We start from the raw sequence: 13138 nt of genomic DNA, 5'->3' as shown, positions 1-13138 counted from the left end.
GTAGAATCATACCCAAGTAGGCTGCAGCACTCAACATGCCATGGTCCTTGGCATGTCCATGTCAAACTTCACATGTCCTGCCATCGCCAAGACAGTAAATTTTCAGGGGATTCCCAGGCAATAAGAGGGACAAAGAAGGGCATTTAAAATGCTAAATTATTTTGATGATCACTGCTTTTATGATGCTAATTAATCTGAGTAACTGGTCAAGGACCTCTTCAAATCACCTTTCGCCTTATAATGAGTCTGACACCTTCTTCAACACACATTCTTTTGTTCTCATGTATATGGATGTCTGTTGAAGGGAAAAACGGGGGTGTGTAGTGACAACTTCTTTTCAAGGGCAAAACAGTACCTTTTTAAGGGAAGAACAGGGGGGCGCAAGTTAGCAATTGACAGATTGCAGTCTTGTTCCATCTGCAGCCATAGCACCTCCACCTTCAGCAGTGTCTGTGAAGCTGACTTGCTCGGCAGTGTCGGGGTTCCCGAAGATTTCACTGGCTACTTTCAGTGTGTGAAATTCTTCGCCGCAGGTGCTTGACAATTCGGTGAGTTTTTTCACAGCGTTGGTGTGTGTTGTGGTGATACCCAGCTTGCTAAGCCTTTTAAAAACTGCCTTCTTTGCCCCGCCATACTGTAGTACACTATCTACATAATAAGCAAAGGCTGATAATCGTGGTTCCCTTCCTCTCAGAGCTATTGCAGCAGCCGCACAGGTGACATGGGGAGACTGTTTGGTGAGTTGATTAAATATAGAAAATATGAAAGGTGACATAGACTGGAGATCGGACAGCAACTTGGCGAATGAAAATTCCTTCAAATCATCTGCCGATGACCGCCACAACATAAAACCCTGGGATGGACTACACAGTTTTTTGCTCTCATCCTCTATTAATTGTAGCACATTTTTCTTAAGTTCTCCAAACAATTCTTGGTGTCTGACAATCAGATTGGCTGCTGTTGTCCAATGTTCCAAGGTGAGGTGTTCGACAATCCCTGCGGTGTTGTTGTCACACACTGTTGTTCTACCCCTGATAGTAACCTGAAAGAAAAACAAAGGGGTTTTATTATTATAATAATCATAACTGTGACTATGCATTTTTAAAGACAATGGATCATGATTATTGGCCTAATACGTGCTCACTTAAAATAAATTATAAACCTTTATTTTTGTTACTCTCAATGCACTGAGATAGAAAACTGCTACAAACCATGACAACAAAGCTGAACAGAGGCAAACAAATATTTGCTACTATGCACAGATATAGATATACAGTACAGTATATAAAAATCCAGTATCAGTATATAAACTGTGCAAATAAGACAATATTGCAGCATGCAAAGATGCTGGAATAAATATGCAATTTATTCGTGTTAAATTAGTTTATGTCACATTATAGTAGTACCAGCCAAATATTATCTCCATGGAGAGGGAATATTAGCTAAAGACAGCCTGCCTAGTCACATTTCCTTTGAAAAGTCATTAACCAGTGTAGTATATTTTAAAAGCTGTGAGTTGCCAACCAGGCCTGCTTGGACGATATTTGTGAAGTAAGTGAGAACAAGCAGGATTGGGGGGACAGCCCCCCAGCCTGCAGTTAAATGAGACCCTTTCTAATCTCATGCCCTGAGACAAGTGTGCTTATCAGATCAAAAGAAGAAAGGCCCTTTGTCCCTATTGTCAAGATAGAACAGACTTCCAGCCTTCTAGAGCAGTGGTTCTCAACATGTGGGTCGGGACCCCCAGGGCTGTCCCCACATGATTTTGGGGGGGTCCCCAAACCTTTTTAATACCTATTTTTGTTTTACCATTACTGCATCAAAAATATTCTACAAACTATACTATACAAACTGGTCAAAGATTGGCCAAATTGTCAAATTATAGAAGAAAGACGCAAAACATTGAAAATAGCCGATCTACAAGATCACAAGTTATGAGCTTGTAGATCTGCTATTTTCACAATATTTATCTGGGGGGTCCCCAGTTCAAATATGATTATTTTGGGGGGTCAAGGCCTGAAAAGGTTCTATTTTTAAATGAACTGATATAGAATGAGATGAGAACATGCATGAAAACCCAGTGTATTAGTGTACTCCAGATACTCAGCAGATGTATACATTTTAAACTGGCAATGCAGCTGGATTTGCGCGAGTTGGCAGCATTAGGTTAGACACAATTAGAAATAGTTTCACAATATTAATTTACCTCCAACAGGCTTCGCCGTACGGGCATCCCAGTTGTTGGTTTAGACAGCCTACGAGATGGGGTCGTTGTCGGGGAGTCAGCTGGAGCAGTAGTTGTAGGGGTGTGAGATGGAGTTCCCGCTGGGGTGCGAGGTCTTTTACTCTTCCGTGGTGTTTTAGAAGGCGTAGGTTCCCTGTACCGTTTATCTCTCTTCGCGGATCCAGATGCCTCAGGTGACGTCGGTGTTTCTGCTGTAGCGGTAGCCGTTTCTGGAGGTTTTCTGTCTTTGTCCTCTTTTTCCCATCGCCTTAAAATGGAAAAATCGTCTTCCATTCTTTGAAGCAAGCGAAGACATGACCTACACATCCGACACGATACGGAGGGGTCTTTAAACAGTGTTAAACCTAACGCTATCAGGCGTTCGTTAATACTAGTTTTGTTTGCAGGCTTAGGCTTATCAAATATCTTCCTTGTACCCGTTAAAATACCTTTTATGTGCAGATTCGTGTTACAAAAACGGCAAAAATCTCCAACCTCCATGATGACTTTTTTTTAGCAACTTCTTGAGAGTTCTTGTTGTGGTGAAATACTGGACTACGATGTTGACTTCCTGGTGTCGCACCGACCATACGTCACGTAGACACATCGATATGATTGCTTGTGTTTGCACGCCCACACGGTGATAGACAGACGGTCCCATCCAATCATCTACCAAGTATCTTGAAAAAAAGGAACAGCCCCTTCATCGAATTGGCTCCCGCGATCCCAGATCCAAATAAGCTGTGAAACAATGTGTGGAGCAAGCTGTTTGGATCTGGTAGCGTCAGGTTATTTTCAAAGTACCTGTACATTGAATATGCCAAAATGAAAGTTGAGCTCAAAAATGCATTTGATGAGTTAGAATATCTCTCTACCACTGCAGATATATGGACTGCATGTAATAAAAGCTTTCTTGGTGTAACCGCACATTGGATAAATCCACAGAACATGCAACGTGGGAAAGCAGCGTTGGCATGCAGAAGATTCAACGGTCGGCATACCTATGACAGTATTGCAACTGAGCTAGATAACATTCACTCATCCCATGGCATATCCCAAAAAATCACAGAAACTGTCACAGATAATGGCTCTAATTTTGTCAAGGCCTTTAAAATGTACCAACCACATGAGGAGGATGAAGATGAGGAATCTTTAGAGGATGAGGTGACCTTTACAAACATTGGGGATGTACTGCTGGATGGTGCTAATGATGATGAAGATGATGTGATTTCTTTACCCCCACACCAGCGATGTGCATCACACACATTGAACCTCATCTCATGCACTGATGTGGATAAGTTGTTACTGTCAAAACCTGAAACAAAAACAGTCTACAGAAACGCTACCACAAAGTGTGCAGGGTTGTGGAACAAGGCCAGTCGATCACCTGCAGTCTCTTTGCCTTTCCAGAGGATGAGAACACCTCTGCCCCTGCTGAAGACATAGTAGCTAATTACCTCAAATCAGGAGCAACAGGGATAGACACTCTTAATCAATTTCCTTTGATAAAGAAAATATCTCTTAGATATAATGCAGCCACTCCATCCAGTGCCCCAGTAGAAATACTCTTTAGCCTGGGGAGCCTGATTCTGTGTCCAAAGAGGAACAGGCTATCAGATCAAAAGTTTGAGAGGCTTCTCCTTTTGAGATACAACCATTGGTTTAAGGGCTAGGAAGGAAGACATTAATGGATGGATGGTGTCTGTGGATAAATAGTGATATGATGTTTATTTGCAGAGGGGTAGACGGAGAGAGAATACATAATACTACTCTCTGCTGGACTAAAGAGACTGAAGGAGTCTTGGAGTATTGTGAACTGTTACACTACTACAGTATAAGAGTGTAGTAATTTTTATTTCATATTGCACTACAAGTGCACTACTTAGTTGTTGAGGCTACAATAAAGATGCCTGTCAAAATGTCTAAACATATCTTTTGTGTTTTATTGTTCCGCTACATTTCATAATAATTGCTACAATGATAGGGAGTTGTCTTTTCTCTTCCTGTGCCACAGAAACCACAAAAAAAACACAAAAAACTCTTTTTTATTGTTATTTTGAAAGTAAAGTAAAGTAAAGTAACTAGTTACTAGTTACTTTTATAATTTAGTAACAAGTTACTTTTTTGAGATCAGTAACTATAACTAAAATTAGTTACTTTTTAAAAGTAACTTGCCCACGGAGTCTCTAAGAAGGAAAGGACGGATGTGGATCCGTGCCAAAAAAACGGGAGGCATGCGTTAATCCGACAGACCTTTTCTCCGACTATGTGGCATCCGCGTGCGGTTAGGGTTAGGGTGCGGGTTTGGTTCGGGTTTAGTATTGGAAACGTCGGATCGCTGCGCTGTCGGAGGAATGCGCTGTCGGACTAACGTACTGCACCCCAAAAAAACGACCTCCTGTCCACTCCCATTATGACTCGTTGAGAAAAAGCTTCATATCTCCATTTGTATGTTACAATAGTTCACTTTGTGATACAAGCGCCAAATTTGGCATGAACAATGCCCAGGACCTACTTTTGCAGAAAAGCCCGTTAGCCACGCCAAAAAAAAGCAATATGGCTGCCATTTTCCAAAATGGCTGCTGGCGAAAGACATTTTATGTGTATTTTGACCTGGATTGTGATTGGATTTTGATTATTTTGGTATCAACATATAGTTTTGACTCCCCCCGGCCCCTCCCCCCGTTAGCTGCACGAAAAAAAAACAATATGGCTGCCATTTTCCAAAATGGCTTCAGGCAAAAGGCATTTTATGTGTATTGTGACCTGGATTGTGATTGGATTATCCAATTTTCATTAATTTGTCATCAGAATATAGTTTTGACTGTCCCCTCCCCCGTTAAACCACGCAAAAAAAAACAATATGGCTGCCACTTTCCAAAATGGCTGCTGGGGCAAGACATTTTGGGTATTTTGACCTGGATTGTGATTGGATTTTGATTATTTTTGGTCCCCCCCCCCCATGTCTGGATCATGAATTGTTCTAATCGTCACATTTGCAGGCACTCAGCTGTGTGCACTGGATGCCAAAGCGGTAGCTGCTTTAGAATTATATTTCACCTGTTTACCGGTCGGGGTGATATATAGTTTATTTATAGGTAAACTAGAGTTTCGGGGGGCTACGCCCCCCTCAACCCCAGCCGCGCACGGGGCCCAGCCGTGTGTATATTGGGGGACCCAAATCGCCGGAGTGAAACTGTGGAAAAAAATTTTTGAAAAAGGAAAAAATGTGAAGAAATAATATTTGTTATGTTTCAGGGGGTCCACAGGGGGTCCGCGGACCCCCTGATGGTCCACTGACCCCCTGTGGAGTGTTGGGACGCGCGGGGACACCCCTGGAACATTGCGGACCATTTCGGTGTTTTTTTTTTTTTCATGAAGGTGGTTGCTTGTTTCTGGCGCAGGCTGTGCAAACCTGGCAACCCAGCGCATGCTGCCGCACGTTTAAGTGGCGTAGCGTCATGAGGGTCAGTGGGGCCGTGGCTCGGTCAGTGAAGAGCCTGTAGTGCGGATGATATGTGGCATAGAGGGGCAGATTGTAAATCCACAGAGGAAACATCCGTGGGCTACCATTGGTTCAGCGATGTGTGCGGTCGCCCTGCGGCCCCTCCTCCTCCACCAATGTGCAGTATTGAGAGCCCTGACGTCACAACAATTGGAGCGATGGGCACTGCACTGTGGTTGGTTAGGGTACACCTAGGGCCCAGGTAGAACCCAGTGAAAGCCTGCATGGGCAAACCCAGTTAGGACCCGCCTTGGTCCCACATAAACATGGGTAGTTGGGGCCCACCTAAGGGCCAGGTAGAAGCTACTTATAGCCTGCATGGGCATCGCAGTTGGGACTGAAGTGGATGCCGCTGACATTGCTGACATGGGGTCCATATGGTTTAGCCCACCTTGAAACCATATGGGAACTACGCTGGCATGCTGGCTGTAATGCAAACGCTGCATCATACCTGCAGTGTGTAGTTTGATGTTGTGTGTGTAGCAGATATACCTGCAGTGTGTAGATCAATGTCCATAGGAAAGTCAATGCCCAGCAGTGTTTTTTTTCCCCAGCAGAGTTTCTAGTGTCTCTGTGTCTCTCTGGAAGAGGTTGCACATGAACTCTGCAGCCGCACTGAGGCGCTCCAACACAAACACTCTGACATTAAGCTGCTTCACACAACAAACATCAGCACCACGCTGCTGTTTGTCCAAAAGACACAATATCTGCTCTCCCACCAACGTCATGTGTTCATTTATCGACAGCCGTACAGACTCCTTTTGACACATTTTACGTCGTTTATCCAGCTCTCACTGACTCTCCACATCGGGCTGTTATTTTGCTGCGATCAAGTCAACGATGTGAGAGATTAGCTATCACAGACGGACGGACAGGGGGTGAAACATAGTGTTGCGCCATGCCTTTCGGCCTGGCGGAGACAATAAAAAACCGAAAGTAAAGGAAATGGCCATTTCTGCAACAGAAGTAGTCAATAAACTATGCTATGAAAACATGGGCCACATTGGCAAAGAATGTAAGAAAGAGGCAATCATGTAGAAAATAGCCGATCTCCAAGCTTACAAAGCCTCTGAACGTGAGGCGTTGCGAGCTTGTAGATCGGCTATTTTCACAATATTTACTTGTGGAACGGAGTCAAACAGAATGGGGGGGTCCCAGATCAAGTACGTGTATTTGGGGGGGGGGGGGGGGGGGGGCGTGAAAGGGTTGATAAACACTGCTCTAATCGGAGCGAAATTATCTGAAATTACTACATGACCATAATGCAGCCTAACATCTGTTGCACGGGGCGGTCCTGCCATTACGTTAGTTACTGTAGTTGCTGTGGAGCGACATAGTTCTCCAGAAGACACACACAAACATACACCATCTACAATGGACGAACTGAGCAGCAATATAGACATTCACCACACGAACGTGCATTGTTGACAAAGTGATTGCACAGCCGCTGCAGGCATGACAACCAGGTTAGCGTTAGCGACATGGCAGCTATCACAGCGCCCTGTCCGTCGTGCTGCAACTGCCTGTGATGGCTACAGCAGTAACAGCAAGCTGTCTGCGATGCCATTGTCTGGAGACTGCTCTTAGCGTGACACGACCAATGAGAGTGAGCGCTGTAGTTGTTGCTAAGATACGGTGGCGTCTCTGCCCCATAGCTTGTAGATCTCTCACACATGATTGGCGTAGGCTGCGTTGCCAGGTCTGACTTTGTGTCTAAGCAATGGTCGGCTGATTTTGGCGCGCCTTTGGGCTCGTTTGCATTGTGCGCACGGCAGCGCTTGTTTAGCGTACGTCAGCGCGACGTGGCAACGGACGTGGCAACGTGAAAGGTGATTGGCTGGTGAAAAGAAACACCCGACGTTACACCAGAAATGGTGCCTGGAGAAAATGGTGACCAAAAAAAAAGTTTGGAAAAAAAGGAAAAAACCCCCGCAGCGGCTGCGTGCAGTTGTGGTGATGAGGTCGTGCGCACGGTAAACGGTACGAAGCTGCCTCCCCTTCCGTTTTGTCCGACATTTGGTGAGTAGAATTAATAATGTTGCGCGGTGGAAAAGGTGTATTGAGCAGTGAGATGTCCCCTACGCGAGGCGTAAATTCAGCGCGGCCGGCGTGGCGAGTCAGTTGGCGACATGTGGTCTGGCGGTGCGTTGTTTAGTCGATAACAGAGCTGTGGGGTGTGGACACCGAGGGTGCGGAAGTTGGTCGCCATTTATATAGTTAGATAGGTCTCCCTAGTGGTTGTCAGGAGTTATTACATTTTATCTTTATTATTTATCCGTTTTATAAGTTTACAATCTTTTCTTGCGGTTATGGGACGGGAGAGTATTTTGTATATTATAAAGGGGTTTAGAGGTGATTTGTTGTTTAGTAATGTGTTCATGTTTCGGCTGGGTTTAGAGGTAGACCACTCAAAAGCCGCCTTTGGGAGGGCATATTTTAATAGGACTCTGGAAGTACGTCAACAGTCCTTTATGCGCAGGCGCGTCTGTTGCGTCCCTCAGTGCGTTGATGCTGTTTAAGAAGCCGGACGGATCATTGGTGAGCAGAGACGCTAAAAAAAGTGTATAATCGTGATGTAGAGTACTTTTATTATGTTCATTTGTGTGGGTTATGCAGTCCGAAATGTGTTCTGTTATTGATGATTGTGTTTGTTTGTGTTTCTGTGCTTTACAGTAAAATAACCTGCTATTACTACCATCGCCATTGCTTGCTGCTAGCAAGCTAACCCAGGCTATATGCTAACGCCTCGTGTGTGAAGTCACGGGCTGGTCATAGAATACTGTACACAGTTTAGATAGAAGTGTGTTTGTATTTGTATGAGTGTGTTTAGTAAATAAATGACTAAAAGACAAGGTTGTTATTTATTGGGTTTATTTGTAGTGTGGTTGAGTGGTTTTCACTGACAATCCGGTTTAAACAGTACCCTGTGCGGAGGGGTTTATACAGGTTAAATGTAGTTAATCTTGTATATCCGTACAGTAGCACTTAGTCGTGCACCGGCTTTTGTCAGTTGTTCACAAATCTGGGCAATTGGTAGAGTGTCATCCACGCTACTTGCCAAATTTCATCTTCTGCTCGCCATCCCCAGCTGGCAGGGCTCTCTGTATGCATTTGACATACAGTTACCTGGCTTCAGACAGGGGCAACTTGATAAGTGGCATGCTTCACATGATGTGCAAGAGATGCCCTTGTAGGTGGAATGGCATCCTAGGACCTCTGCTTCCATGCAAACAGGTAAAATCATCAACCCCATCACCAGTGCTGTTCTTGTCATGCACTGTTACTGGTGGGTATTGACTGAGCTTCTGGAAGACATGAGACACTTCAGGCCACACTTGCCGGGTTTGCCGTGCTGTCTTTTTGCCTTTTCACACGAAAGGCTGACACGACATCACATCCAGTGAAAGTGTGAAAGAAAAGGATGCCAATGGATTTTTCAGGGCATAGATTCTTCACTAAATTGTGAACTGGTAACCAACAGCAATACAGTACAGTGCAGTTCAATAACAATACAGTACAGTACAGTACAGTACAGTACTGTGCTGTACAATAACAGAACAGTACAGTAGAGTAAAGTACAGTGTTGTACAATAACAGTACAGTACTGTTTTGTAATGTGTTAGTTTGTCCTGTTTTAAGTGGTTACTTAGTTTTTACTTTACTATTTTGTCATAACGTTTCCTGTCTTGTCTCATTAACTTGTGATTAGTTTTATTTCTCCATCTGTGTCCCGTTAGTCCTTTAGCTCAGTGGTGCGCATTCTGCGCAACCTTTTTACAGTACACCCTCAGAAAACATTTGGATTATCCAATCACCGTACGATCCAGGTCAAAAACCACATAAAATGTCTTTCGTCGGCAGCCATTTTGGAAAATGGCAGTCATATATATATATATAGTTTTGCGTGGCTAACGGGGGGGAGTCAAAACTATATTCTGATGCCAAAATAATTTCAATCCAGGTAAAAAAAAACACATAAAATGTCTTTAGCTGTCAGCCATTTTGGAAAATGGCAGCCATATTGTTTTTTTTTGCTTGGCTAACGGGGGAAGGGGGTGGGGGGGAGTCAAAACTATATTCTGATGCCAAAATAATCATAATTGGATTATCCAATCACAATCCAGGTCAAAAACCACATAGCATGTCTTTCGCTGGTGGCCATTTTGGAAAATGGCAGCCATATTGTCTTTTTTTTAGGTGGCTAACGGGGGGAGGGGGTGGGGGGGAGTCAAAACTATATTCTGATGCCAAAATAATCTAAATTGGATTATCCAGTCACAATCCAGGTCAAAAACCACATAGCATGTCTTTCGCCGGCAGCCATTTTGGAAAATGGCAGCCATATTGTTGTTTTTTTGCTTGGCTAACGGGGGGAGGGGGTGGGGGGGGAGTCAAAACTATATTCTGATGCCAAAATAATTTCAAAACACATAAAATATCTTTCACTGGCAGCCATTTTGGAAAATAGCAGCCATATTGTTTTTTTTGGGTGGCTTTTGTGAAAAACAGGCTTTTGTGAAAAAGTAGGTCCAGAAGAAACTTTGTGGAAAATTTGGCGCTTGTATGTATCACAAAGTGAACTATCGTGTCACTAACAGCCCCTATTAATGGGAGATCACTCTGCAATGGCGGATCGTGTTAGAAATATTATTGTTCCAGGCGATTGCGGGACCCTCCACCGTCGCGCACGCAGCCTTTGTTTACATCCGCGTCCTCGTAATGGCGACTACAGCCCTAAACAATTCAGCGTACGCGGTAATAAGCGCTGGCACTAGATGTACCCCGTTTGCATACAATGTGTTAATATGTATTTGTCCGCAGACCTCTGAAAATATTTTGTGCCTGGCCCCATACAAGATTTTTGCCAAAATGATAAAAAAAATCTCACTTTTCCCCCAATATTTTTTGTAAACAGTAGATCTACAGGCTCACAACATGTTGTGATATGATGTGTTGCTAGCTTGTAGATCTGCTATTTTCAAATAGCTGCTGTACAGTGGTAAAACACACTACAGTGGTAAAACACACTACAGGTGTAATGCATTATCTGCATTACACCTGTAGCCTACTAGGGAGGAAGTGAAAAGATATTGAATGAAGCAGCAGAAAGGGGCAATGGTGCCGCCCGGAGAAGGGTCCAAGAATAAGGTGAATAAAATGTTCTTGAGCAGTGGTTGTCAAACTGGGGTCTTGGGACCCCCAGGGGTCCTTGAGGGGGTTCCAGAGGGTCACAGCAAAATTAGTTTAGCATCAAAATCAGTGTAACCAGTTGAAACCTATACATTGGCTATTTGAAAATAGCAGATCGCATTGTGACGCGTTGTGAGCTTGTAGATGTGCTATTGTCAAATAGCCAATGCAGATACGCATACATATTGTCAGTCATTAGGGGAGGGGAAGCGTGGGACACGAGAATCTCGCGAGAGTTCACGCATCAGAGCCGTTCTGCAGGAACGGCAGCTCATGAGTGACAAACAGTGCATGTGTGAGTGCCAGGACTCAACATAGAGATGATTTGTGAGAAGAAGAAAAAGTTTGGAGCGATGAAAATAGCCGAATTAGGAATATGCTCTAGGCTCCATTCTAGCTGTGGAAGGGCTGTGCAGAATGGAGAACAGGGGCTTCTATGAAAAAAGTCAACTGCATCAGGTATGTTTGTGACTGATTATAGGCAGACACAATGTATATGTATTTTGGTCCGGATCTCTCCTTTAACCTTTTTACCAACGTGAACACCATGCAATATGGAAGTACTGATCTGTTGTAGTAGTGGTGAGTTTTGCTGCTTGTTCTGTGTGTTCACTTTTCCCCACGCCCCCCTCTGTTGCTACGTTGCTACATATGCGTTTTCTTAGCCAAGCCCACACCTGTTGTGTTATGATAATGAGGGGGAGGGTATGGTTGTGTTGCGTCAGTAAATGGCTGTTTTTGGATTGGCATGTTTGACTATGAAGGTTTCAGCCTCCAGGAAGAAACTCAAAATAGTCAGAGACAATACCATTGCCCATAAAAACACCACCAGGGAGTCTAATGAAGTTCTATGAACCTCATAGACACATGCAAAACAGAAAAAGTGCAAAACCATGGCACCAGCTCTTTAATTAGTGAATTTTAGAGGACTTTGAGACGTTGTGAGCTTGTAGATCTGCTATTTTCGGTGTACAAGCAAGTATACATCACACTTAAGGTGGTTTCCACGACAGGGTTGGTAAATGCAGGCTAATTCGTCATTACAGGAGGTAAGTTCAGTTGATGTTGATGTTTTTGCCCAGAGCCACATAGTGAGTATGTAGATAGGGTTTGGGTTTCAGTGTCTTGCTCAAGGACACTGACTGGACACATGGCTGTTGTGGGGTTTGAACCTTTGACTATACACCCCAGTGCCTGTTAATTGATGGGCGGTTTAATTTGACTGGTCTTAAAGCTACAATACGTACGTTTATGTCTCTCGACAGAGAGAGATAATTTCAACGATGTCTGAACTGTAATAAAGATGCCGGCTCATCTGTCCAATCCAGAGCTTGTCTGTTTCAAATAACTTTATTGGCATTGTCAACCACTACCCAACACCATGGTCTCAAACTTTCTCAGTGGAAGAGTTGGGAGACCACCTCCAACCACTGCAAATGTGCTAGTTATATTTCATTAACATACTCTTGGTTGTTTATCTTACTGCACACTATTATATAAGCTATAGTGGTGTCGTTCAATGAACAGTGTGCAATTTATTGGAAGTCTGTGATTGTGTCTGTACTTTATGTATGCACTATGTATTTATTAAAATAAGTATAATATATATAAGATGTTAGATTGAGAAGATGTGTATGATGGTGTCTCATTGGCGCTCCTGTTGACTTAACCTGCTCGCTCACGCCTTTGTTGGTTTTCCACTTCTCCAGGCGTTCATCTTCATCACAGAGCTAATAGTAAGAGCCAAGAAGGAGAATCTCGCTAAGCAAAAGTAAGTGACATTAATGCTCAGATTTCTATGCACGTATATGAAATATTTTTACATCAGTATGTTGTGTCTCCTTCTCATTCCACTTCACAATGGGACATTATGAGTCAAGTGAAACTCTGCACCTGAAGAGAGGAGTTATTAACATTTCAGAGATGGTTGGAACATGCATCCAATTGAGAAGGGAGGGTTCACAACCTTCTCATTGACAACATATTCACCAATGTAATTGATAACAAAATCTTACTAATCTGCGATATTACCAACCATCGGCCAGTATTTATAGTAGTTGATAGTAATTATAGGAACACGATAGATAAACAAAAACTATGCAGACGAATAAGGACAGATGAATCAATTATTATGTTAACACATTCATTAATGACACAGATCTAGGGTAAGATATACAGTGAAGCTGATGTGGACAGTGCTTATGACACATTTTTATCAA

At 43.4% G+C, this 13138-nt stretch overlaps 2 protein-coding genes across 3 annotated transcripts in view; one reads left to right on the top strand and one right to left on the bottom strand.

Annotated features, from left to right (window-relative positions):
- LOC311041289 (ras-related protein Rab-35-like) overlaps nucleotides 1-13138 on the top strand; it is a 105135-nt gene that overhangs the window by 79397 nt on the left and 12600 nt on the right. For both annotated transcript variants that reach the window (XM_084086194.1, XM_084086193.1), the window contains one exon: nucleotides 12629-12690. In XM_084086194.1, the coding sequence (XP_083942320.1) occupies nucleotides 12629-12690 (62 nt within the window). The remainder of the gene's footprint in view (nucleotides 1-12628; nucleotides 12691-13138) is intronic.
- On the bottom strand, nucleotides 386-2763 carry LOC311041290 (uncharacterized protein; the record flags this gene model as incomplete). The annotated part of the gene is made up of 2 exons (XM_084086195.1): nucleotides 2207-2763; nucleotides 386-1042 (listed from the first exon to the last, which is right to left on the bottom strand). The coding sequence occupies exons 1-2, from the start codon at nucleotides 2723-2725 to the stop codon at nucleotides 386-388; spliced, it is 1176 nt and encodes a 391-aa protein (XP_083942321.1). The 5' UTR covers nucleotides 2726-2763.

Source organism: Gymnoscopelus microlampas (assembly GCF_963454915.1).
Source record: "Gymnoscopelus microlampas genome assembly, contig: SCAFFOLD_52, whole genome shotgun sequence".
NCBI classification, from domain to species: domain Eukaryota; kingdom Metazoa; phylum Chordata; class Actinopteri; order Myctophiformes; family Myctophidae; genus Gymnoscopelus; species Gymnoscopelus microlampas.
Note: the sequence above shows the minus strand (reverse complement) of the source record. Positions and strands in the feature narration are given on the sequence as shown.